Source organism: Podarcis tiliguerta, assembly GCF_965153285.1.
Source record: "Podarcis tiliguerta genome assembly, chromosome: 3".
NCBI lineage: Eukaryota > Metazoa > Chordata > Lepidosauria > Squamata > Lacertidae > Podarcis > Podarcis tiliguerta.
Genome location: NC_139536.1, coordinates 3,338,079 through 3,364,310, shown reverse-complemented (window position 1 = coordinate 3,364,310; position 26,232 = coordinate 3,338,079). Strand labels below are relative to the sequence as shown.

General features: G+C 48.2%; 1 protein-coding gene across 1 annotated transcript in view; it reads right to left on the bottom strand.

Moving 5' to 3' along the window:
• The window catches only part of PNOC (prepronociceptin), a 50,592-nt gene that overhangs the window by 4,440 nt on the left and 19,920 nt on the right, over window positions 1–26,232 (bottom strand). The window contains exon 2 of the mRNA XM_083432801.1: window positions 4,033–4,180. Coding sequence (XP_083288927.1) covers window positions 4,033–4,161 — 129 coding nt within the window. The 5' untranslated portion in view covers window positions 4,162–4,180. The remainder of the gene's footprint in view (window positions 1–4,032; window positions 4,181–26,232) is intronic.

Below are 26,232 nucleotides of genomic sequence, written 5' to 3'. Positions count from 1 at the left end.
ACAGCAAGGGGTCTTTGAGTGCCAAGAGCGAAGAACCCAACTCACTTTTCACGCTCAGGTTGCTAAACCGCTTACTTCTGCAATCAGGCTACTATTTACAAAGGCTTACATTCTCCACCCCCACCTTTCATTAGCAGGTGAGCTGCTTGCACTTAATTCTACCCACACTGTGTGTGTGTGTGTGGTGGCTTGTCTGTATTATTTTTTTTAAGCGCAGCCCTGCAAAAGTCTAGCTGTCTATTTATTCTGCACAGCCTGACTCAAGGAAGAGCAAAGTGGGGAACTTGGACTAATTATAAGTTCTGAAGTTCCCTGGGTCTTCTGAGCAGAGAGTTCTACATTTTTTGTCCCGAATGGCTTCTTCACGCAGAAGGGAGGCCTTTTGAAATTGCCCTCGCTTTGGCAAAGTGAGCTGAGATATCTGTTCAGCTCCACAACGTGGCCTGACTCTGCGGCTTCAAGAGACATTGCTGGTGACGGCTGATCTCATGTGGGGGCTGAACTGTGTGGGGAACCAGCGTGCTGAGAGCCCACTGACCAGGCAAATTAATGCAGGGGGGGGAGCTCCCAGGGCAGCGGTAGGCAAACTAAGGCCTGGGGGCCAGATGCGGCCCAATCGCCTTCTCAATCCGGCCTGCGGACGGTCTGGGAATCAGCGTGTTTTAACATGAGTAGAATGTGTCCTTTTATTTAAAATGGATCTCTGGGTTATTTGTGGGGCATAGGAATTCATTCATCCCCCCCCCCCAAAAAAAATATAGTCTGGCCCCCCACAAGGTCTGAGGGACAGTGGACCGGCCCCCTGCTGACCCTTGCTCTAACCACTGCAGCACGCTAGCAGAGAGCCTCTGCCTTCTGCAGTGCCCTTGGAGTGAGATTCAAGGTTGCACCCATTGTGTGTGTGTGTGTGTGTGTGGCTGGTGGCGAAATTGGCATTTCCCTGAAATGAGGCGGCTGACTAAATGAATCTTAATGACCTGTCCACTGCATTTTCTTAATGGGCAGGAGATGGTTTGCCAGCACCATGCGGAGTCCAGCCCAGACAGCTGAAGCTGGCTCGCTCCTTGGTTTGCTAATTCATTCATTCAGGCATGCTTGCTTTCATTCATTCATTCCAATCCACAAACCGTCCGGCCATGACAGTATCAGCTGTTGAAAGGAAACCCTCCAAGGTCAAGGGCATAAGAGTGCATTGAACTTCCTATAATTTTGAGGCGAAGGGTCCTGTCCGTGCCTTAATTTCAGAGAAGCCGTCTTTGGTCATTTGGCAACCAGAATGATCAAGGAGATGGAGGGACTCCTCTGTGGGGGAATAAAAGATTGCAGTATTTGGGACCTTTTAATTTACATCATAGGATGTGGCTGGATGGTTATGTGGGAGACGGTTGAAGTTAAATCCTTTGAAGACAGACGTCCTTTGGCTGGGTCGGGACGATATAGGATGGGGGGGGCAACTCCCATCTCTTGCGGGGGTGCAATTAGTGCCAGCACCATCCGTTAAGAGTTTGGGTGTAATCTTCGACACCTCCCTTTCCATGGAGGTGCAGATTGCAGCTACAACAAAGGCGGCATTTTTTCATCTTCGCCAAGCTAAGCAGTTGGCTCCTTACCTCTCTCGCCCTGACCTAGCCACTGTGATCCACGCGACGGTCACCTCCAGACTGGATTATTGTAACTCGCTCTACATGGGGCTGCCCTTGAGACTGACCCAGAAACTCCAGCGGGTGCAGAATGCCGCGGCGAGACTCCTTACGGGGTCTTCGCTGCGAGATCACATTCACCCGGTGCTATACCAGCTGCACTGGCTCCCGGTGGAGTACAGGATCAGGTTTAAGGTGCTGGTTTTAACCTTTAAAGCCTTATACGGCCTAGGACCCTCGTACCTACAGGACCCCCTCTCCTGGTATGTCCCACGGAGGACCTTACGGTCTTCAAACAAAAACATCTGGGAGATCCCAGGCCACAGGGAGATTAGGCTGGCCTCAACCAGAGCCAGGGCTTTTTCGGCTGTGGCCCCAATCTGGTGGAACGCTCTGCCACAAGAGACTAGGGCCCTGCGGGACCTGACATCTTTCCGCAGGGCCTGCAAGACAGAGCTGTTCCAGCAGGCCTTTGGCCAGGGCACAGCCTGACCCCCTCCTTTGGTACTCCTCACATAACTCTAGCCCAATGGTTGCCATTAATTTGATTTGAACTGATTTTATAATGAAATTGATTTTAGAATGCTGTATTATTTTACTGTTGTTAGCCGCTCTGAGCCCGGCTTCAGCTGGGGAGGGCGGGATATAAATACAATTTTATTATTATTATTAGGAGTTTATAAAACCATGCATGACATTGAGAAAGTGGATATTTTTCTCTCCCTTTCTCATAACACTGGAAGTCGTGGACATTTGATGGAGCGGAATGTTGGACAGTTCATGACAGATACAGTAGAAGAAAGGACTTCTTTATAGAATCAGAGAATTGCAGAGTCCTCTAGAGTCATCTAGTCCAGCCCCCCAGGGCTGGCCTGGGGCACAGGACCACATGGCACCAAGATATCTGGAAGGGACCAGACGGAGAAAGACCTCTTCTAGAGTCACTTTCTGTTTCAGAGATGCTTCCCAGGAGTTGGGGGGGGGGAGTTATCCTAAAATAAGCTTATTGCGCAGGCAGGTGCGAATTGGCCGGACTGCATCACGCTTCCAAGGTGGGCTCAGATGGTGACCTAGATGAATGCAGACGGATGCCTTGGCGACGATCTTTCTTTAGGGCCCCACTCAATGAGAAATGGAGCCAGGGCAGGGAATGGCTTGGACATAAATTCTCATCAAATGGGAAGGAGCAAATGCCAGAAGCGGGAGAGGGAGAGGGAAGGAGAAAAAGCCCATTGCAAAAAGTGTCACTGTTGATCAGCCAAGGAGGAAGGAAAAGCGTGGAGATGAGAACTGTATTTACCTCTTCCTTTGAAAGCTGGTGTTTGAGCTGCCAGGACTGGAGCTTGGAAGGCGGCCCAAAATCATTCCTGGCATATCAAGAACAGGCTGGCCCTAGCATTGGGCAGAGTGAGGCAGGGGCCGCAGGTGGCCTGTGCTGAGGATAGGGGCAGGTGAATCTGTCAGTTTTGGTCCTCCCCCCTCCCAATCTTATGTTCAGTTCTCCACATTTCTACATGATGTAGTGAGGGTGGCACAGGGACATGGGTGGCACTGTGGGTTAAACCACAGAGCCTAGGACTTGCCAATCAGAAGGTCGGCGGTTTGAATCCCCGTGACGGGGTGAGCTCCCGTTCCTCGGTCCCTGCTCCTGCCAACCTAGCAGTTCGAAAGCATGTTAAAGTGCAAGTAGATAAATAGGTACCGCTCTGGCAGGAAGGTAAACGGCGTTTCTGTGCGCTGCTCTGGTTTGCCAGAAGTGGCTTAGTCATGCTGGCCACATGACCTGGAAGCTGTACGCCGGTTCCCTCGGCCAGTAAAGCGAGATGAGCGCCGCAACCCCAGAGTCGGCCACGACTGGACCTAATGGTCAGGGGTCCCTTTACCTTTACAGTAGTACCTTGGGTTACATATGCTTCAGGTTACATACTCTTCAGGTTACAGACTCCGCTAACCCAGAAATAGTGCTTCAGGTTAAGAACTTTGCTTCAGGATGAGAACAGAAATCGTGCTCCGGCGGCACGGCAGCAGCGGGAGGCCCCATTAGCTAAAGTGGTGCTTCAGGTTAAGAACAGTTTCAGGTTAAGAACAGACCTCTGGAACGAATTAAGTACTTAACCCGAGGTACCACTGTACCTTTACTAAAAAATTCACCAGCACTTCAGTGCAAATGCATGCAATACTGCCTAATATATGCGTTTTTGCAAAGCAATCTCCCCTAATTTGTTCTTTATTGCACTTCTGTACACACTACTTGGCTGGATAACCTCATTGCAAAATTCAGAGAAGTGCAAATTTCAAAGGATGCGCATTGGTTCACAAATGATGGATCAGGTAGGTTTGCCTTGCACTGTGTGCCATATGACCCAAGCCCGCCGCTGCTTGGACTACTCACCAGAAGGCTGAAGTCATCTTGCTGGTGGCTGTATAAATGTCTGTGGCAGTTCAGACAATCTCTCCGGCAGTCGCTGAGGGCATAAGCAAGCAGGCAGAACGACAAGACGTTCCAAAGGAGGACCCGCATGGTGTCAGCTCTCAAGAACCTGCAAAAAGGAACCGGGGAGAGTGGAATGGTCAAGAGATGGAACTGTGCTTGCCCGTCCTCCGACTCTGGGTCACTAGAACTGAAAGAAAACTCCAACCCAGAAGGTTTTTGTGTCATTCTCACCAGTCCTGCGGGATTGCCTCCCCACAGAGGTTCATGCTTGATAATAATAATAATAATAATAATAATAATAATAATAATAATAATAAATAAATAAATAAATTTATTTATACCCCGCCCTCCCCAGCCAAGACCGGGCTCAGGGCGGCTAACACCAAATATAAAATCAATTGATTGAAATACAACTTAAAAAACAAGATTAAAATACAACATTAAAATGCAACCTCATTTCAGTGGAAACTCAATCAAAAACTTTTTGGGGGATAAAAACATCAAGTCTTCACCAAGGCTGACTATCCAGACTGATCCTACGTGGGCCAGAAAAAAGCCAGGGAAGTCCCCAAATAGGAGTTCCAACACAGGAGAATGGAAAAAAGAAAGAGGGGTAGGGGATCAAGTTGATTCCAAGCCAAAGGCCAGGCGGAACAACTCTGTCTTACAGGCCCTGCGGAAAGAAATCAGATCCGGCAGGGCCCTGGTCTCATGAGACGGAGCGTTCCACCAGGCTGGGGTCAGTGTTGAAAAGGCCCTGGCTCTGGTTGAGGCTAATCTGTAAGCGGGCATATGCTTACAATCAAGAAGCATATAAATTCAAAGGATTTGCAGATAAGGTGGGTTCTGAAGAGGGATTTGAAGGACAACACAGGAGACGGCTGGGCCACGGGTGCAAGAACATGCCCACCTCCTACTGAGCCAGGTTCAAGGCTCTTGCATTTATTTACAAAGCCCTGAACAACTTAGGTCCAGGGTACCCCGGGGATGACCTGAACCCTTACATCCCGGTCGCAGCAGAACATATGCCCGCACTGCCCAGGGCGGGCACACTCCTGAGGGGTGTGTGGCGCAGAGGGTGTGTTGATATTTTCACCCCCTCCCACTGCAAGAATCTCCTGATCTGATGATTTGAGAAAGGAGGGGGCTCTTCTACTCTTCCGCTCCTGCCTGACTGCCTGACTTTCGAAGAATTGATTTTAGAATGAATTGATTTTAGATTGTATTTTAATTAATTGATTGTGATTTTACGTAAACTGTTACTTTTACTGTTGTTAGCCGCTCTGAGCCCGGCTTTGGCTGGGGAGGGCGGGATATAAATAAATTATTATTTTTTTAAAAAAAATAATATTTATTACTTTTTGAACAATTTAAACACTACAAAACAAAAGAAAAAAAGAAAAAGAAAAAAGGAACAATACAATACAATACAAAGACACTACATAACACTAACACATTAAACTAACAAAGCCAAACAAAAACAGTTTAAAACACCCAAACAGTTTCAATATCTTGTCCTTCATTCACTTATTTCACCGACCTCCTCCCACCTCCCTTTTTGTATTCCACTTCTATCAATTATTTCAGCAATTCCTTTCCATCTTTCTCTGTTTTCTGTCCAATAATTATCTTAACACATTCTAACCTTATTTTACCTATAATATTCTATTAATCTATTTATACTTAAATCCTTATAACATTAATTGATTGTGATTTTACGTAAACTGTTATTTTTACTGTTGTTAGCCGCTCTGAGCCCGGCTTTGGCTGGGGAGGGCGGGATATAAATAAATTATTATTATTACTATTATTATATAGATTTTTTAAAGCGACACAGCAGTATACAATTTTTTAAATGTAAACTAATAAACAAATGAAAAGGAAACAGAGGCGGCTTTCACAAGTTGTGCAGAAAGGTCTCCTGCAGCTGACTTATAAAGGTGACGCTGAGTATCATTTTTCTAGAAAATGGGGTGCCAGAGCTCAGCATGAACTTCTCCTTTTTTGTCTTTGAATGGCAATGGCGCCCACCTGAAAGGTGCTGGAACTGAGCTTCGGCTGGGGGGGGGGGGAGCTCTGATGACGCCCTTCCCTCCATGCTGAAACAAACCCTAGTGTTGCTCACTGGTGTGACGGCTCAAGCAGAACCTGTGACGGTGCAGTTACTCATTAAGTAAATTAAGAGAATCGGACCCCGAGGCAGGAGAGTCCTTGAAGCCTGTCACAATGCGGCGAGTCAGGCCGAGCACAGCCAGGGATATAGAATAATAGAATCATACAGTTGGAAGAGACCACAAGGGCCATCGAGTCCAACCCCCTGCCAAGCAGGAAACACCATCAGAGCACTCCTGACATATGGGCCATCACACTCCTTGGCAGCAAATTCCACTGTCAAACAGCTCTTACTGTCAGGAAGTTCTTCCTAATGTTTAGGTGGAATCTTCTTTCTTGTAGTTTTGATCCATTGCTCCATGTCCGCTTCTCTGGAGCAGCAGAAAACAACCTTTCTCCCTCCTCTATGTGACATCCTTTTATATATTTGAACATGGCTATCATATCACCCCTTAACCTCCTCTTCTCCAGGCTAAACATGCCCAGCTCCCTTAGCCGTTCCCCATAAGGCATTGTTTCCCCACCTCCTCCCTGCCTCTATTTGCGAAATTCCTGATCTGCGTTTCATCTCACGCAGGGCGAGATAGCTCCTGAGCGGCTCCAAGGTTTGCTGGCAGGTGGAACGAAGAATTATGCTTCCTGGCTGGAGGAGAGCTCTATTTGTGACGCGCTTGCAACCCTCGCCTACCTCGCTGGTGCCGGGAAAGCGATGTGAGCATCGCGTACAGTTGGCATGCTTTGGAAAGCAATGTGGCTTGCTCACCCCAAGGAGGAAAGGAAAAGGAAAACGAAAGGCTATCTCTGACCCTGGGGAGGCTAGAGATTGTGGTCGTTGGTAGGTTAAATGTTGCAGCAGGCCTTGCAAAGCCACTTCCGCCCTACAGAGGAGATGGGGTTGCGGGCTTCACGACCCCACCACACGCTTGGCGGCTGGAGCCCAGCCCACGCGATTGGGGGATTCCCAAGCGCGTCACACCCTGGCTAGCCAATCGGCTGGCTCTGGGGGTGTGGCCTGCCCTATTTAATGCAGGGCGCGGCTGGGGATCTCCCTCTGCCAGCTGTTCCTGCTTTTTCCCACCCTCTCGCCCTATAAGGTTTCCGTTCCTTGACCTTGCTATGGACCTTGGTTGGTCGCCGTTGAGGGGCCTGGTAGGATTTTTCCCACTTGGCAAATTGGCACCAGCCACTTGGGTTTTGTCTACCTCATAGCAAATCGTGACAACTTTCTTGGTATTGGCAGATAGGCATTGGTATTGCTCTGTAAATGGAAGAGGGGAGGAAGTGCCATCACCTGCCCCACATATTGAAGGGTAGTCCGATAAAGGATTCCGGGGGGCGTGGCCCTGTCCGAAGCCTATGGAGGTCAGGGCCTAAGGCATGCCCCCTAGCGGTGACCCTGGGGAAGTCCCTAGTTGATGTGCATCAGCAGGACTCCCCCTACTGGTGGTTAACCCTTCCTGGACTTCAAGCGGATGGGCTGAAGTCGGATATAGTCAGTTAGGACCAATGCCTAAGCCAATACCGCTCATCACCTGTAACCAATAAAGTTGTGGCCTTATTTAGCCCATTAACCTTAATATTTGTGTCATGTGTCTTTATTTCCACTGGGGGTGGGGCCAGGAACTCACCACTCAAGCCCTCAAGTCCAAACACCCTGATTGATGCAAGAAATCAAGCTATGAGAAGCTCTGCTGAGAGGGTTCAACTCTCAGGAACTTTCTTGACACGAGGCTCATACAAGCTTCTGCTAATCCAGCTGCTTTCTCCCGGGAAACTTTTCTGCTGGATCAGAACAAACCTCAGTTGGTTTTTCTGCTGGTTGACGTTTGTTCTGATTCAGCGGTAAACAGTGGCTTTTCCCAGAGAAAGCAGCGGTATGAATGGAAAACCTCTCAGATCTGTGCTTTCTAGACATGGAACAAGTGGAATGTGCCCACGGATGCTGAAACCTCAATTTCCCCCAAATGGAAAGCTTCCCAGAACTTGCGACTCCCGCTCTGGTATTAAATTATGTGGAGTTTAACACTGTCAGAAAACAACAACAACTCGTAAGTTACGTGTTGCCAAAGGCTTGGAGGATCATGAAAGATTATGTTCTGTTTGATGGGATTTTATCTTCCATACAACAAATGCAGATATGCAGGACTTTCTTTCCAAAACAGTACAAGGTGAAATCTGGTTTTCCTCATGGTCTCAAGTACTCTACTTACCTGATTTAAGTATCTGCCTGATCTATTGTGCTGCTCTTTTGCATTTGCTTTGTTTGGCTTCAAGAAAACCATGATTCTACGAAAATAAACTTTTGGGGAGGGGGAAATAAAGCAAGCGATAGAGTAGAGTGGGGAACTTCAGGCCTGGAGGCCAAGTGTGGCTCTTCAGACATCCCTATCTGGCCCCTGGACCCCTCCCATGGCCACACCCCTTTCCCAAGGCTGCAGCTCTGTGTCCTCCTTGAGCTCTCTTGCCTGGCTCGGATGTGTACACAAGAACAGTTCTGCTGGCTCAAGCCAATGGCTCAGCTAGTGCAGCATATGAGAATCACAGAATCAAAGAATTGTAGAGTTGGAAGAGATTGTCTTCCATAAACACGGTTTTAACAAGGAGTCCGTAAGTGACTGTGGAGGCCAATTCTGGATCCACACATCCTTCCACAGTGGGGACATTGGTTCCTGGGCAAGAGTTGATCACGGTGTGGATTTGCCAAGCGTGCCTTCCTCTTAGCACATTTTCCCCTTGCGTCCTGAGTCTGAGCGTCTTCAGAGCCCAAATTTTTTACATTTTTAAAAAAACATTTAAGATTTGCCTTGAGACAGTCTTTAAACCTTTTTTTGTTGACCACCAGCATTACGCTTTCCATTTTTAAGTTCAGAATAGAGTAGTTGCTTTGGAAGGCGATCATCAGGCATCCACACAACATGACCAGTCCAACGAAGTTGATGTTGAAGAATCATTGCTTCAACACTGGTGATCTTTGCTTCTTCTAGTACACTGATATTTGTTTGCCTGTCTTCCCAAGTGATGTGTAAAATTTTTCAGAGACATCATTGATGGAATCTTTCGAGGAGTTGGAGTTGGCGTTTCTAAGTGGTCCATGTTTCACAAGCATATAGTAAGGTTGGTAGTACAATAGCTTTGTAAAAAAGCATTTTGGTTTCCCTGCGAATGTCCCGGTCCTCAAACTCCCTGCACTTCAATCAGGAGAAAGCCATGCTGGATTTTAGCATCATTGTTGGCCCTTGTGGAAAGAATCATAGAATCATAGAATCGTAGAGTTGGAAGAGACCACAAGGGCCATCGAGTCCAACCCCCTGCCAAGCAGGAAACACCATCAGAGCACTCCTGACATATGGTTGTCAAGCCTCTGCTTAAAGACCTCCAAAGAAGGAGACTCCACCACACTCCTTGGCAGCAAATTCCACTGTCAAACAGCTCTTACTGTCAGGAAGTTCTTCCTAATGTTGAGGTGGAATCTTCTTTCTTGTAGTTTGGATCCATTGCTCCGTGTCCGCTTCTCTGGAGCAGCAGAAAACAACCTTTCTCCCTCCTCTATGTGACATCCTTTTATATATTTGAACATGGCTATCATATCCCCCCTTAACCTCCTCTTCTCCAGGCTAAACATGCCCAGCTCCCTTAGCCGTTCCTCATAAGGCATCGTTTCCAGGCCTTTGACCATTTTGGTTGCCCTCCTCTGGACACGTTCCAGTTTGTCAGTGTCCTTCTTGAACTGTGGTGCCCAGAACTGAACACAGTACTCCAGGTGAGGTCTGACCAGAGCAGAATACAGTGGCACTATTACTTCCCTTGAAGTACTTTCTTTCCTCTGTCCTCTGCATGTTTCCTTAGAAGTAAGCTCCTTTTTACTCAACAAGCCTTATTCCCCACAGTGCACAAAAGTGTGCTTAGGGCTACAGCTGTATTTTTTTTTAAAGAACTCCACCCTGCCTTTCAACAGACAACTCTCAAAGCAATTCACAGCTTGTTTTAAGAACCACCAATGGCAAAACAACTAAAACAGCAAAATAAAAAGGGGAAACAAAAGCAGTTCAGTAGCAACAAGGCCCCCAGGCCCTTTTAAATTCTACAAGCTGCTGAGAGGCACTAAAAAGCAGAGCCCTCAAACACTCATGACAGTAAAATGTTTTTACTAGGCACCTGAAGATCAGGTAGACTGGGTGCCCTGGGAAGTACTGACTTTGAGGTTTGCCTGAAAGAGTAATGCTGGTGGTCAACAAAAGAGGTTTAAAGACTGTCTCAAGGCAAATCTAAAAGAATGTAGTATAAACACCAACAATTGGGAAACACTGGCCTGCGAGCGCTCCAGTTGGAGAACAGCTTTTACCAAAGGTGACCTGGGCTTTGAAGACACTCAAACTCAGGACGCAAGGGAGAAACGGGCTAAGAGGAAGGCACGCTTGGCAAACCCTCACTGTGATCAACTCCCGCCCGGAAACCAATGTCCCCACTGTGGAAGGTCGTGTGGATCCAGAATTGGCCTCCACAGTCACTTACGGACTCACTGTTAAAACCGTGTTTATGGAAGGCAATCTTACTGGGCTACAAGGGATCGCCAAAGAAGAAGACATAACAGAGTTTTATTTTGTATACTGTCCTTCATCCGAAGATCTCAGGGCAGTTCACAAAATAGTCCAGCATCCTGTTCTCACAGTGGCCAGCCAGAAGCCCATTATGGGGAACCTGCAAGCAGGATTCGAACACAGGAGCAATACTCTCCCCTCCTGTGGTTTTCAGCAACTGGGATTCAGATGTGTTGCTGCCCCCGATTGTGGCGGCGCAGAGCATAGCCACTGTGGCCTGGAACTTGGGCTCAGACTCGGAACCAGAGGAGTCTCAGTCCGCACCGGATCCTTTCCCTCAGGCATCATCTGAACCTAATCTGGGGCCTGATCCTGAAGAGTCCCAGTCTGCCCAGGTTCCCCTGCAACAAGCACCAGCTGGGCTGAGTCCGGGGCCTGATCCTGCCCTGGCTCCAGATGTGGGGATGACCTTGTTGCCTCCAGCTGGGCCATCACTTACAGCTGCTCCACTACCAGTTGGGTCAGGAGAGGCTGAGGCGGCCTCTGGGTCTAGTAACCCACCGACGTTTCCTGAGCTGCAAAGACTCAGGTCTGAGAGAAGGAGAGACCTGAGTACTCGCAGGAGGAGTGCAGGGCGAGACAGGGAGGTGAGTCACCAGGGGATCAGGACTGGCCGCTACCCCGACAGAGATAAAAGGCTGTCGGACCCCGCCCCAGGTTGCGGGAGCAACATTGCTATATGCCAGATCCTGCCTGAGATCCTGTACCTGTCCTTGCCTGGTTTCCTGCCTCGTGTCCTGCCTTGGGCCTGGCAGACTGACTCCTAGCGGAATCTTCGGATTCTGGACTGGACCTGGACTGCGTTTCTCGGGTTACCCCCGGGCCCAGCACACTCTCCTTCATGGACTTCATGGACAGCATCTAAAAAAGCCAATGCAATTCTGGACTGCACCAATAGGAGTATAGCATCTAGATCAAGGGAAGTAATAGTGCCACTGTATTCTGCTCTGGTCAGACCTCACCTGGAGTACTGTGTCCAGTTCTGGGCACCACAGTTCAAGAAGGACACTGACAAACTGGAACGTGTCCAGAGGAGGGCAACCAAAATGGTCAAAGGCCTGGAAACGATGCCTTATGAGGAACAGCTAAGGGAGCTGGGCATGTTTAGCCTGGAGAAGAGGAGGTTAAGGGGTGATATGATAGCCATGTTCAAATATATAAAAGGATGTCACCTAGAGGAGGGAGAAAGGTTGTTTTCTGCTGCTCCAGAGAAGCGGACACGGAGCAATGGATCCAAACTACAAGAAAGAAGATTTCACCTAAACCTTAGGAAGAACTTCCTGATAGTAAGAGCTGTTTGACAGTGGAATTTGCTGCCAAGGAGTGTGGTGGAGTCTCCTTCTTTGGAGGTCTTTAAGCAGAGGCTTGACAACCATATGTCAGGAGTGCTCTGATGGTGTTTCCTGCTTGGCAGGGGGTTGGACTCGATGGCCCTCGTGGTCTCTTCCAGCTCTATGATTCTATGACTTCTTAAGGAAGTGACCCACCACCACCTCCTTCAAAGGGGAAGGCACTTCATCCTCTTCCAGTGAAGGATTGCTTACTCCCTGGTTGCGCCCAGTCCGGCCACTATGGCTAGCTCTAAGAAGCCATGATGGACAGAGGTCAAGCGAAGAAGTGGCCGGCTGCACTTCTTGACACAGTTTGTCCACATCCTCAGACCACAATAATGGAAACTTATCCAATGCAGATGTGTTGCAGGGGGGTTGGACTAGATGACCCTCAGGTCCCTCTCCAGCTCTACAGTTCTATGATCCCATAGATCTGGAAATGCCCACACCATCTGGAGAGAGCCAACTTGCAAAATTCCCTGCACAGACATATCTTTGCAGCCCCTTAGCAATCATTTAAGCAACTTCTGAGAAGAGGGCTTGTAGGAGACAAGTCAGAATAAAAGCCATTCCTCATGTCTGATTAGGAGTCAAGCATCATCAGTCCTTTAACCCCACTTGAACATTTTCTTCCTTTCTCCCTTAAAAGCGACAACAAAGATACCAAGCTGTGTCATGAAAGGAAGGGCTAAAAATATCTCTCTGGTCAGAAATCTCTTAGCCAGAGTTGGGGGATTAATTTACAACTTGATTAGGGTGACGGGAGATGGGCAGATGATAGCAGGAGGAAGAGGGGGAGAAACTGCCTTTGTTTTGGAGACAGGAGTTTATGGGAAGCGATGAGTCTGGGATGGATGCGATGTGCAATCAAAGAAGTGGGCGTGTGATTGAAGCACTGATTCTCACGTCAATCACCGCAGTGGGAAATTGGCTGGACTCAGAAATGATGAGGCGCTGTAAATGTCTCTTATCAAGCGCGCAAGGCAAGCTCGCAAGGAGCCCATGTGGTCTGATACGGTGGTTTTTATGTGGAAAGCTCAGGGAGTCAATAGCATGGGCTGCCAACCAGCTACTGGGGTAAGTTCAAGGTGTTGGTTCAAAGAGATTCTAGACCTCCGTTTTGAAGGCTCCTTTTTCTGAAGACCTTCGCATCTCCCAAGACATCTGCCTTTCCCTTGCACCTGTTGTGAACAAAAATCTGCCCTTTTCCCCCTTATGGGGTATCCAAGAGCCCATATTGAGTCCTTACGTAGGTTCCCTATTGGTAGGAGAAAATAACAGAGGCCAGCCAGAGAATATTGAGAAGCAAAGCAGCTAGTAAGCCTGATCTTTATTGATCTGTTGCAACAGGGTCCTCACTCACCACACGCAGGAGGGAGGAGGAACCCAGAACAAAGGTGTGCCTGCCCTTATATAGACATTTTAAATTCGTGGAGCTCAAGACCACCCCTCTATATATCATACATACATCACAGAAGGGGTGTAACCTAAGACCACCCCCCAGATACATCATACTTACATCACAGAAAAGGCGGTCTACAGCAGAAATCTGAGTGCTTTGTTTACCTCCTGTCTGCCAGGTTATCTGTTTAATGGTCACTTGACTGGATTGCCTGGGGAGCCTGGCCAGTCTTTTGTAATGATAAATGCTTAGTTCCTGAGCCAGGTCAGGCTCACACCCTATTCATATCTTAAATGTGCCCTTAAGACAGGATTTGTGAAGGAAAAGACAACATTCCCTCACACCCAGGGATGTACAAAGGGGGAGCAGAGGGAGGGTGCCCCGGGCACCAGCAAGGGGTGGTGACAAGATGGCCCACTGCCTCCCCACAGCTGTAGAGGGGCGGAGGGCGTGCACACAGTCAGTGTGGGCGCCGCTTGTGGCATGTCAACACGGTGTCCATATGGGCTGCCACTAGCGTGGCGACCGTACGGGCTGCTGTGTGTGCGCAGTCCGTACCAGCTGCCGCGCATGCACAGTCCGTACGGACGTCGTGCACGTGTCACGAGGCGGTTAGCCCCACCCCTCAGCGTCCCACCCCCGGTGATGGAGAGGGTTCCTCCGCCACTGCTTGCACCCTCACTGCTCCCATATGAAATGTTCATTTTGTTGGGCTGCGTCCGGGGAGACGGGGGCATATGGCTGGCCCCTGGCTTGCTCCAGCCACCGGCCAGCAGCCGGGTGACCTCCGGTTCGTTCTCGCAACAGCATCAATCAGCGACTCGAGCCTCAGAAGCTGAGCACGCTCTTATCAGCAGAGTGAATAACTTTTCACAACGTAAGTGGCAGACAGAGGCAGATGTAAGCATACCGTATTTTTCGTCCTATAGGGCGCACCGGCCCATAGGACGCACCTCATTTTTTGGGGGGGGAAATGAATAAAAAAAATTTATTTCCCCCCCTCAGCTGCGGCTGCCGCCCAAGCCTTGCGGACACCCGCCAGAAGCAAGGGGAGCCCTCTGGAGGGCTCCCCGTGCTTCGGGCGGGAGGCTGCCGCCCCAAGCCTCGCGCGCTCGGCGGGACCTCCCGTCCGGCGCGCCAGGCTTGGGGACACTCGCCCGAAGCACGGGGAGTCCTCCGGAGGGTTCCCCGTGCTACGGGTGGCAGGCTGCTGCCCGCAAGCCTTGTGAGCCTGTGGGAACTCCCACAGGGCTTGCAAGGCTTGCGGATAGCTTCCTGAAGCCTGGAGAGCGAGAGGGGTCGGTGCGCACCGATGCCTCTCGCTCTCCCGGCTTCAGCGAAAGCCTGCATTCGCCCCATAGGACGCACACACATTTCCCCTTCATTTTTGGAGGGGGAAAAGTGCGTCCTATGGGGCTAAAAATACGGTATTTACAGGCATTTATTCAGCATCAGGAACAAAGGAAAAACATGTCTGCTTCCCTTCGTGTCCAAGCAAAAACAGGAGTATAGCAGAAGCCATCTACAACAGAAGTTCCCAGCAGACTGTGCTGGAAGTAAACAGGCATGTGACATACAGCAATTCCACAAGCCTGTTCTAAAGGTGGAATGGAACTATATCCTAACAATAAGGAGAGCCTGCAGGATCACGCCAGTGACCCAACTAGTCCAGCATCCTGTTCCCAACTAGATGCCCCCATGGGAAACTCCAAGCAGGATCCGGGCACAAGAGCCCTCTCTCCTCTCCTGTGGTTTCTCGAAACTGACCGCAGAAGCAGGGCACAGCCACCATGCCTAGTAGTAGCCATTGATAGCCCTCCTCCTCCTCCATCCTCTTTTAAAGCCATCCAAATTGGTGGACATCACTGCCTCCTGTGGCAGGGAGTTCCGCCGTCCAACTTTGTGCTGTGTGAAGAAGGACGTCCTATTCTGGCTTTAGAGGTGAGCACGTGAGCAAACTGACCGTGAATACAGTAATAACGCGGGTTACAGACACTTGGGGTTGCGTGATTTCAGGTTGTGCACCGTGCCAAACCTGGAAGTACTGAAACGGGTTACTTCCGGGTTTCGGTGCTTGCGCATGTGCAGAAGCGCTAAATCGTGCTTTGCGTATGTGCAGAAGCACCGAAATGCAACCCACGCATGCGCAGACGCAGTGCTGCAGGTTGCGGTTGCTGCGGGTTGCGAACATGCTTCCCGCACGGATCACGATCGCAACCCGAGCGTCCACCGTACTGTTATAGATTTGGGGTGGAGGACCCCTCCCCCAAACCCTAGAAATTAATAAATGGTTGGATTTTGATTATTTGGAGTGTTGAAAGGAAGACTGGAGGTCAGTGGGGTAGCACAGGCTAAGATTTCTTTCCAAGCCAGGGCCTCACCTGGGATAGAGGCACTAACATGGCGAAAGGAAGGAGATTCCGGAAGACACAAGAATTACCCACTCTGGAAGAATGGCAGATGAAGGTGATGGACTATATGGAATTGGCGGAAATGACCGGCAGAATCCGAGACCAGGGAGAAGAGTCAGTGGAAGAAGATTGGAAGAAATGTAAAGACTATTTACAGAAACATTGCAAAATTAATGAATGTTAGAATGATGCTGGATTGAAGTTAAGTGGGTTTTTTAGCAGCAATGTTAAGGAATATGTAAAAATGGATTGTTAACGGGTGATAATTTAAAGCTATAATATATTAAGATAAAAGATTAAGATAAAATTAAAGAGGGAAAGGATTTGCTGAATTAACCAACTGAACTGGAATACAAGAAGGGGAGGTGTGAGGAGGTCAGAGAAACAAGTAAATGAAAGATAAGATATGGAAAGACTGATTTGTTTTTAACTGTTTTTATTTTGTATTTTCTCTTTCTTTTTATTTTTTTCTATTTTTTCTAATTTTTGCAATATGTTGAAATGTCAATAAATATCTTAAAAAATAAATAAATAAAGGAAGGAGATTTCAACTAAACATTAGGAAGAGTGCCAACCTGCCAGGGATTCTTTAGCTGTGATTCCTCCACTGTGGGGGGGCTGGACTAGAGGACCTCTGGAGATCCCTCCCAACTCTACAATTCTATGACTCTGATCTAGGGATGCTCAGGCAGCTTTTTAAACCCCAAAACAAAGGCCATTTATTCACACTACCTGCTCTCCCTGGAGCGGGACTCTGTCGTTTGAAGGAGAGCGGTTCTGTTTTCCGCTGCATTTTAAATAAAATACTGCGGCAACCCGAAAACACCAGTGGCCTCCTCCTCCTCCTTGTTTTGAGTCAGAGGGTCGCATCAGTGACTCAGGCGGAGTTTATGACCCGCTGCCGTCCCAAATGCTTCGGCCCCGGACAATTAACCCCCAAATGATATTACGCTCGTATGTGTGAGTCTCCTTCATTTCCTAGATTTCTAATTCCTTACATCCATCTCTCCTGAATACCATTTGTGGATCTGCAGCCGGCAGCAAAATGAGGTGTGATAATGATATTCAACAATGGAGTTGGTGAGGCAAGGGGCCGGTCAGCTGTGAAGTTCCACATTTGGTCCATTGCTTGGATGAAGGAGCCATAGACACAAGCCCACTCAGTGTATATGAGGTCCAGGGATGGCTGGACTCAGTGCTTATGGCGTTCTTTAGAGCAGTTGTGCTAGAATCATGTTTTCCTTCCCTGTGGCAGCTACAGTGGAGGTTTCTTAAACCTTTCCCAATCCAAACTGAACTGTTATAGGTAAAAAAGAAATGTAAAGAACTCCTGGGTGGTTATGTCCAGTCAAAGGTGACTATGGTATCTTGCTTTCAGGCCAAGGGAGCCGGCATTTGTCCACAGACAGCTTCCCGGGTCATGGGGCCAGCAGGACTAAACCGCTTCTGGCGCAACCGAACACTGTGACGGAAACCAGAGTGCACAGAAATGCTGTTTACCTTCCCACCACAGTGGTACCTCTCTATCTACTTGCACTGGTGTGCTTTCGAACTGCCAGGTTGGCAGAAACTGGGACAGAGCAAAGGGAACACACCCCGACACCGGGATTCGAACCACTGAACCTCTGATCAGCAAACCCTAAGAGGCTCAGTGGTTTAGACCCCAGCGCCACCTGTGTCTGTTATATACAGGGGCTTAGGGATGGGCAAATTTGTCTTATTTCCTTTCCCCATCTTAAATTCAACTTGCCAGACATGTAATAATAATAATAATAAATAATATTTTTTTATTTATACCCTGCCCTTCCCAGTTCAGAAAACTGGGATCAGGGCGGCTAACAACAAATTTAAAACAATTGTGATACAACAAAAAATAGCATAAAATACAGTATAAAAGCATGAATAACAATAAATTCAAAGTTCAAAAATCAATTTGGGGGAAAATCCATCCAATAAACATTAGATGGTCACCAGGGCTAGCTGGCTAATATAGTCCTATTTGGGCCAGCGAGGAGGTCAGGGGAGAATTAGCTGTGGGGTCCCAGAGCAGGAAATCCTCATAAAAAGGGGAGGGGGAGGGAAGGAAGGGGAATAAAAGATCAGACTAAGTTCAAATTGAAAGCCAGGTGGAATTGCTCTTACAGGCCCGACGGAAGGAGGTTACATCTGAAGGGCCCTAGTCTCATGGGACAGAACATTCCACCAGGTCAGAGCCATCACTGAGAAGGCCCTGGCCCTGGTGGAGGATAGTCTGACTTCCTTAGGGCCCAGGACCTCTAAACTATGGTTATTCATGGACCTTAAGGTCCTCTGTGGGGCAGACCAGGAGAGGCTGTCCTGTAGATACGAGGGCCCTAAGCCACAAAGGGCTTTAAAGGTCAAACCCAGCACCTTAAACCTGACCCTATACTCCACCGGGAGCCAGTGCAACTGGTAAAGCACTGGGTGAATATGCTCCCATGGCAGAGACCCCGTGAGGAGCCTCGCTGCAGCATTCTGCACCACCTGGAGTTTGTGGGACAGTTTCAAGGGCAGCCCTGCGTAGAGTGAATTACAGAAGTCAGGCCTGGAGGTGACCGTCGCATGGATCACTGTGGCCAGGTCGGGGCGGGAAAGGTAAGGGACCAACTGCTTGATGTGGCGAAGGTGGAAAAATGTTGCCTTGACTGTTGCTGTAACCTGCGCCTCCATGGAAAGGGAGGCGTCAAGGATTACACCCAAACTCTTAACAGAAGGCACTGGCACTAATTGGGCCCCCGCAAGAGAAGGGAGTTGGTCCCTCATCCCCATGCTATCCTGACCCAGCCAGAGGACCTTCATCTTCAAAGGATTGAGTTTCAATCGGCTCCCACAAAACCATCCAGCCACAGCTTCCAAGTATCTGGTCAGTGTGTCCGGGGCTGAGTCAGGGTGGCCGTCCATCAGCAGATAGAGCTGAGTGTCATCAGCATATTGGTGACAGCCCAGCCCAAAGCTCTGGACAATCTGGACAAGGGGGCACATAAAGATGTTAAAAAGCATCGGGGAGAGGATTGCACCCTGCGGCACTCCACACACCAAGGAGTGGCGTGACGACATCTCCCTCCCTAGTGCCACCCTCTGTCCCCGACCACAGCCATTGTCGGGCTATGCCCTGTATCCCCACGTCGGCGAGGCGATGGTCCAGAAGATCATGATCGACCATGTCAACGGCTGCTGACAAATCTAAGAGTATCAGCTGTCCCGACCCACCTCAATCCAGTTGTCTGTGGAGATCATCTGTTAGGGCGACCAGAGCTGTCTCGGACCCAAAACCAGGATGGAAACTGGACTGAAGTGGATCTAAACCCAATGTTTCCTCCAGAAACCTACCGAGCTGTTCAGCAACCGCTCTCTCAATTACCTTACCCAGATACGGAAGATTCAAAACTGGGCGGTAATTGGATAGATCTAAAGGATCTAATGAAGTTTTCTTTAAGAGCGGACACACCACTGCTTCCTTTCAGCTCCCCTGGGAATGTCCCCGTGCCAAGGGACAAATTGATAATTTTAGCCAGAATGTTTTTGCTCTGTTTATTTAATTGTCTATCTGTCTGCCACTCTGGACTCCATGTGGCGGGAGGGTGAGGGTATAAATTCAACAAATAACCATTTCTTGCGGTTATTTGAGAGAGTGAGAAAAGAATGAATTTCTATCCACTTTCCCCCCAATATATTTTAATTTCGTAAACTTTTATTGTGTTCCCTGTCTCTCATTCCACCACTCTCAATTTTCAGAATTACTCATAGATTCAACCCACTTAAAAAAATTGAGAAAAAGATCAGATGCATCACCTAATTGGAGGCCGAGGGAAATGATTGTTTTGGCAGAACAGAGGGGCAAAACAATTCCTAAAACCCAATAAAGGAAGAATGGTGCATCAAGTCAAGGAAATTTGTACATGACAATATTGACAATTTGTGCTGCTCAGCACCGTAAAATGGTTATGAGTTTAAATCTAGGTCATTAAAACAACAATTGCTGCAACTCCTAATTTTTAGCAAATGTGGAAAAAATTTTAATGGGGAGCAATAAAAAAGGGCTAAAAGCCCCCACAATTCTCTTTAACTGCAAAAAATTGCGGAGAGAAACCAATAAACAGGCATATTATACACCAATAAATGAATAAACAAAATAATAGTTCCAAGCAGATTCTCAGAATTGTAAATGTGCAAGGGTCTATGATAAGCTTGAAAGACAAGAAATCTTACAGGTCCAAAGAACCGCCAACACCCACATTAGCGGAGGCTTCAACTAAGCCTGAAATCATCTGAGCGTAAGTGAAAAAGAAGAGGCCTTCTGGGCCAGGCCCATTTAGTCCAGAATCCTGTTCTCACAGTGGCCAGACCAGGTGGCCATTATGGGAAGCCAGCTGCAGGATTTGAACACAAGACCAGCCCTCTTTCACCTTGTGATTCCCAGCAACTGGTATTTAGGAGCAGACTGCCTCGGACAACAGAAGGAAAACATAGCTGTCGCGCAGAACCGGCCCAAGACATTTTGACACCTGAGGCCAGCCAAAAAATATGGCACCCTTCCCTTCCCACCAGGGAAGAAGGGATGGGAGAAGATCTACATCGGGAATAAAGATCTCCATCGGGATCTGCTGCCCCGGTGGAGCCTGCTGCCTGAAACGGTCGCCTCACCTTGCCTCATGGGTCGGCCGGCCCTACCGTTGTGGCTAGTGTTACGTATAATTGGTTTAATTGACACTGAAATGGGAATGGCTCAATGTGTATAGGTGGAAAGGTTTAGCATGGGGAGATTCCACTGAAGCTGAAGAACAGCAAGAAGAGCTCTGTCTGAGCTTTAACTCGTTGACAGTTAACTATTGTTGCTTCCTGCTAGCTAACAGGTGGGTTTTGTAACCTTAGTTCAGGTGGCAAAGGTATTTGGCTGCAAATTTGCCTTGGAGTCGCCTTTGAGCGTGGATAGGCAAACTGAGGCCTGGGGGCCAGACCCGGCCCAATCGCCTTCTAAATGCGGCCCGTGGATGGTCCGGGAATTAGCATGTTTTTCCATGAGTAGAGGGACACGGGTGGCGTTGTGGGTTAAACCACAGAGCCTAGGACTTGCTGATCAGAAGGTCGGCGGTTCGAATCCCTGAGACCGGGTGAGCTCCCGTTGCTTGGTCCCTGCTCCTGCCAACCTAGCAGTTCAAAGGCACGTCAAAGTGCAAGTAGATAAATAGGTACCGCTCCGGCGGGAAGGTAAATGGTTTTTCCGTGCGCTGCTCTGGTTCGCCAGAAGTGGCTTAGTCCTGCTGGCCACATGACCTGGAAACTGTACGCCGGCTCCCTCGGCCAATAAAGCAAGATGAGCGCCGCAACCCCAGAGTTGGCCATGACTGGACCTAATGGTCAGGGGTCCCTTTACCTTTACCTTACATGAGTAGAATGTGCATTTTTATTTAAAATGCATCTCTGGATTATTTGTGGGGCATAGGAATTCATTCATTCTCCCCCTCCCAAAAAATATAGTCCGGCCCCCCACAAGGTCTGAGGGACAGTGGACCTGCTGAAAATGTTTGCTGACCACTGCCTTTGAGTCTTCTGTCTCAAGACTCGGTGGAGAGAAGATGTAAATGAAGCTTTCAAGAGCTCCAGGCGTAATGTTATAGGTCTGTTTGGGTTATTTCATATTTTCTAAGATGCTGATCTTGTTCTGGACAGCACAAGATATTGTATGGATAATTTTGAATGTGTCACGTGATGTTTTGATTTTGTTTTGATACTTGTCCCGCAAGTAAAAGTTTGAACAATATTTCTATGGGTCCAGACGATGGTTTCTTCTAAAAGGAGTCCATGCTTCTGTTTCCAGTTGCTTCAGACTGCACAATATTAATATCTGCAGTAGCTAGTAGCTGATGATTGGATAGCCTTATTCCCATGAATTTGGCTAACCCCCTTTCGAAGTTTCGTTAAGGAAATAGGAATTCAGAATGCAGCCGTCTGATTGGTCCTAGAACAATAGGGTCCAGAATGCAGCAGTCTGATTGGTCCACAGGAGCCACCCAATCCAGCTACAGGTGGAAGTGAATCCACGACCTGATTGGCCTACAAGAGAATCCCGGAATTAGCCAATCACGTGGGGCCCATTGTGTAAATAGTGTATATAAAGCAGATACTTTGAGGGGACTTTCATTCCTCCTCACCACTATGAGCTGAATAAAGAGCAGGAAATCCACTCTCGGTTCCGAGTATATTTCACGGGCGACGAAGGTGGGATCCTGCTGAGCTGACCGCCACACACAGCACCGCTGCCTCGCACCGTGTATCCAGGCTTCAGCTCTGCAGCTCACCTGTCCTGGCTGGGAATGATAGGAGTTGTAGTCCCCAGCGTACAGTTGTTGCCTGTTGGCGAAGGCTTATGTGCAATAAACAAGAAATTCACTACACTGCATTCACTACTTCGCTTAAAGACTAGCCTAGTGAAGAGCTCTGGTTTACTATATGGAACTGGCTGAAATGACTGGCAGAATCAGAGACCAGGGAGAAGAGACGGTGAAAGAAGATTAGAAGAAATTTAGATTATTTACAGAAATATTATAAGATTAATGAATGTTAGAAGACATCAGATTGAATGTAATAAGGTTATTAGTTAAAAATCTTTAAAATTAAAAGACCCAACATTTTAAGATACAAGAACTGAATAAGCTAAATTAAGATATTTAAAGTAAGATAAAAATTTATTTAAGACAGGGGAAGGGATTTGCTGTCTGATGGTATGACCTGGAATACAGGGAAGGGAGGCTTGGGGAAGTCGGAGAAACAAGTTAATGCAAGGAACAGTATGAAGTTAAAACTGTTTTTATTTTTGTCATTTTTATTCTTTTTCTTTTCTCTTTTTTCTTTTTGTAATTGTGTATTTTTCTGCTTTGTTTGTTGTTTATTGTATGTTTTCTTTATTTTTCTTATTTATATATATATTTATTATTATTTATATATTAAAAAAAGAGCTCTGGTTTACTCAAAAGCTTGCGAAGCAATTCTTGGGCTTGTTGACATCTTGGGTGGCCGTAAAAATGAAAGTGGCAATTGAACCCTTAGCCCTCCCAGATGCCAGTTTAACCTGTGGCTTCCTCTGCTCAGCATCTTTGACGGGTTCCTCTCCGAGATAATTTTATTTCTTCAGCATCCTGAGGTTTGACAAACAGCTGCTGGGAAATGAGAGTCAACGCTTTGTCCCTGCCTGGCTCTGCTCCACTGCAACAGTGGGCTAAGAGGGACGTTGAATCACTGGCATGACTAACACAGACCCTGGGAAGAATAATGGAATTGTAGAGCTGGGAGAAACCCTGAGGTCATCTAGTCCAACCCCATGAAATGCAAGAATCTCACCTAAAGCATCCATTCACCCTCTGCTTAAACACCTCCAAGGAAGGAGAGTCCACTACTTCCTGGAGGAGTCCAACAATGTAATAGATGTACTATCCCTTACTTTTCCCCTGTAGGACTAATTGCAGTCATTAACAGTTGTCAATAATAATAATAATAATAATAATAATAATAATTTATACCCCGCCCTCCCTGGCCAGAGCCGGGCTCAGGGTGGCTAACACCAATAAAATCACAGTAAAAAAACATAATGGGGGGGCAATTTAAAATACAGGTTAAAATTCAATTTAAAATGTGGCCTCATTTTAAAAGTAGCCCATCAATCAAGACCATAAGGGGAGGGAAACAGAAGGGTCAGACTGAGTGCAAACCAAAGGCCAGGCGGAACATCTCTGTCTTGCAGGCCCTGCGGAAAGATGTCCAGTCCCGAAGGGCCCTAGTCTCTTGTGACAGAGCATTGCACCAAGTCGGGGCCAGAACTGAAAAGGCCCTGGCCCTAGTTGAGACCAATCTAACCACCTTGTGACTTGGGACCTCCAAAGTGTTGTCATTTGTGGACCTTAAGGTCCTCCGCGGGGCATACCAGGAGATGCGGTCTCGTAGGTACGTGGGTCCTAGGCCGCATAGGGCTTTAAAGGTCAAAACCAGCACCTTCAACCTGACCCTGTACTCCACAGTTTTACCATACCCATTGAGTCAATCACCCATTGAGCCAATCACCCATCTCCCACTACCCTTCTGAGAAAAACCCTACCCCACCCTCCCACTATATATAAGGGACTGATGACTTCTGCTTCAGTGTATTTGAAGAAGTGTCCATGCACACGAAAGCTTATACCCAGGATAAATTTAGTTGGACTCTAAAGTGCTACTGGGCTGGGACGCGGGTGGCGCTGTGGTCTAAACCACAGAGCCTAGGGCTTACCGATCAGAAGCTCGGCGGTTCGAATCCCCGCGACGGAGTGAGCTCCCGTTGCTCGGTCCCTGCTCCTGCCAACCTAGCAGTTCGAAAGTACGTCAAAGTGCTAGTAGATAAATAGGTACCGCTCCGGCGGGAAGGTAAACAGCGTTTCCGTGCGCTGCTCTGTTTCGCCAGAGGCGGCTTAGTTATGCTGGCCACATGACCCGGAAGCTGTACGCCGGCTCCCTCGGCCAGTAAAGCGAGATGAGTGCCGCAACCCCAGAGTCGGCCACGACTGGACCTAATGGTCAGGGGTCCCTTTACCTTTTTAAGGTGCTACTGGACAATTTTGTATTTTAATTTCGAATGTAATAGATAGTTGGTGTAATAGATAACCCAGGTCCCATCTCCTGCAACATTTCCAGCTAGGTCTGGAAAAGTCTCCCTTCTCTGATCTCACCTTTAGTATCCTGGAAGCTACCAGAGCATGGAGTACAGTGGCCGAGTCTTCCCATGTCTTAGAATCCTAGAACCCCAGAATCAGGGAATTGTAGTGTTGGACGGGACCCCCGGGTCATCTAATCAAACCCACCTGCAATGCAGGAATCTTTTTGTCCAACGTGGGACTCAAACTCAGAGATTAAGAGTTTCCTGTTCCACCTACTCTATGAGGCTGTAAAGGTAAAGGGACCCCTGACCATTAGGTCCAGTCGTGACTGACTCTGGGGTTGTGGCGCTCATCTCGCTTTACTGGCCGAGGGAGCCGGCGTTCAGCTTCCAGGTCATGTGGCCAGCATGACTAAGCCGCTTCTGGCAAACCAGAGCAGCGCACGGAAATGCCGTTTACCTTCCTGCCAGAGCGGTACCTATTTATCTACTTGCACTGGTGTGCTTTCGAACTGCTAGGTTGGCAGGAGCAGGGACCGAGCAACGGGAGCTCACCCCGTTGCGGGGATTCGAACCGCCGACCTTCTGATCGGCAAGTCCTAGGCTCTGTGGTTTAACCCACAGCGCCACCCGTGTCCCTATGAGGCTGTAAGGATGAACTAATTCAGTGATAAAGGTAAAAAAAAGGTGAAGGATCCCGGATGGTTAAGTCCAGTCAAAGGCGACTATGGGGTTGTGACGCTCATCTCGCTTTTCAAGTCGAGGGAGCCAGCGTTTATCCACAGACAGTTTTCCAGGTCATGTGGCCAACAGGACTAAACCGCTTCTGGCGCAACAGAACACCGTGACGGAAATCAGAGTGCATGGAAACACTATTTATCTTCCCACCACAGAGGTACCTATTTATCTACTTGCACTGGTGTGCTTTCGAACTGCTAGGTTGGCAGGAGCTAGGGCAGAGCAACAGGAGCTTATCACCGTTGCGGGGATTCGAACCGCCGACCTTCCATTTGCAAAACCCAAGACACAATAACCACTCCAAAGCACACGACTCTGTCATCCTTTTCCCAGCAAGAAAGAGAATACACCAGGTAGCCATGTCTTGCTGACGAGGTATTTGTTCCAGTAGGGCAGCCTTTACTGCCTATGCAGCACTTCCATTAATTACGTATTTAGTTTAGTTTTAATTAAGTATTTAAAGGACTGTTTTTCTCCCGGAGGCTAAAAGGGAAATCCCATCTCAGACAGGCTTAGATGTCTTCCCTTTTTCTCCTCCCCCTTCTCCTTGACACTTTCTAATGAATTCTCTGCCCTTGCACACCATAAACAGAAGAAGTGGTCTCAGTATTATCTACACTGATTAGCCGCTACTATTCAGGTTTCGGATTCGTGTTTTACTCAGCCCTATCTGGGTCTGAACTGGGGGTGGGTGGGCTTCTGCATATGTTCTGGCACTGAGCTATATCAAACAGTTCCATGTGTCAGACTTAGCCCTCTTTTCTGATGGCCTATTGAGTCGTTCATAAAATCACAGAATTGTAGAGTTGTAAGGGACCCATAAGGGATGCGGGTGGCGCTGTGGGTTAAACCACAGAGCCTAGGATTTGCTGATCAGAAGGTCGGCAGTTTGAATCCCTGTGGTGGGGTGAGCTCCTGTTGC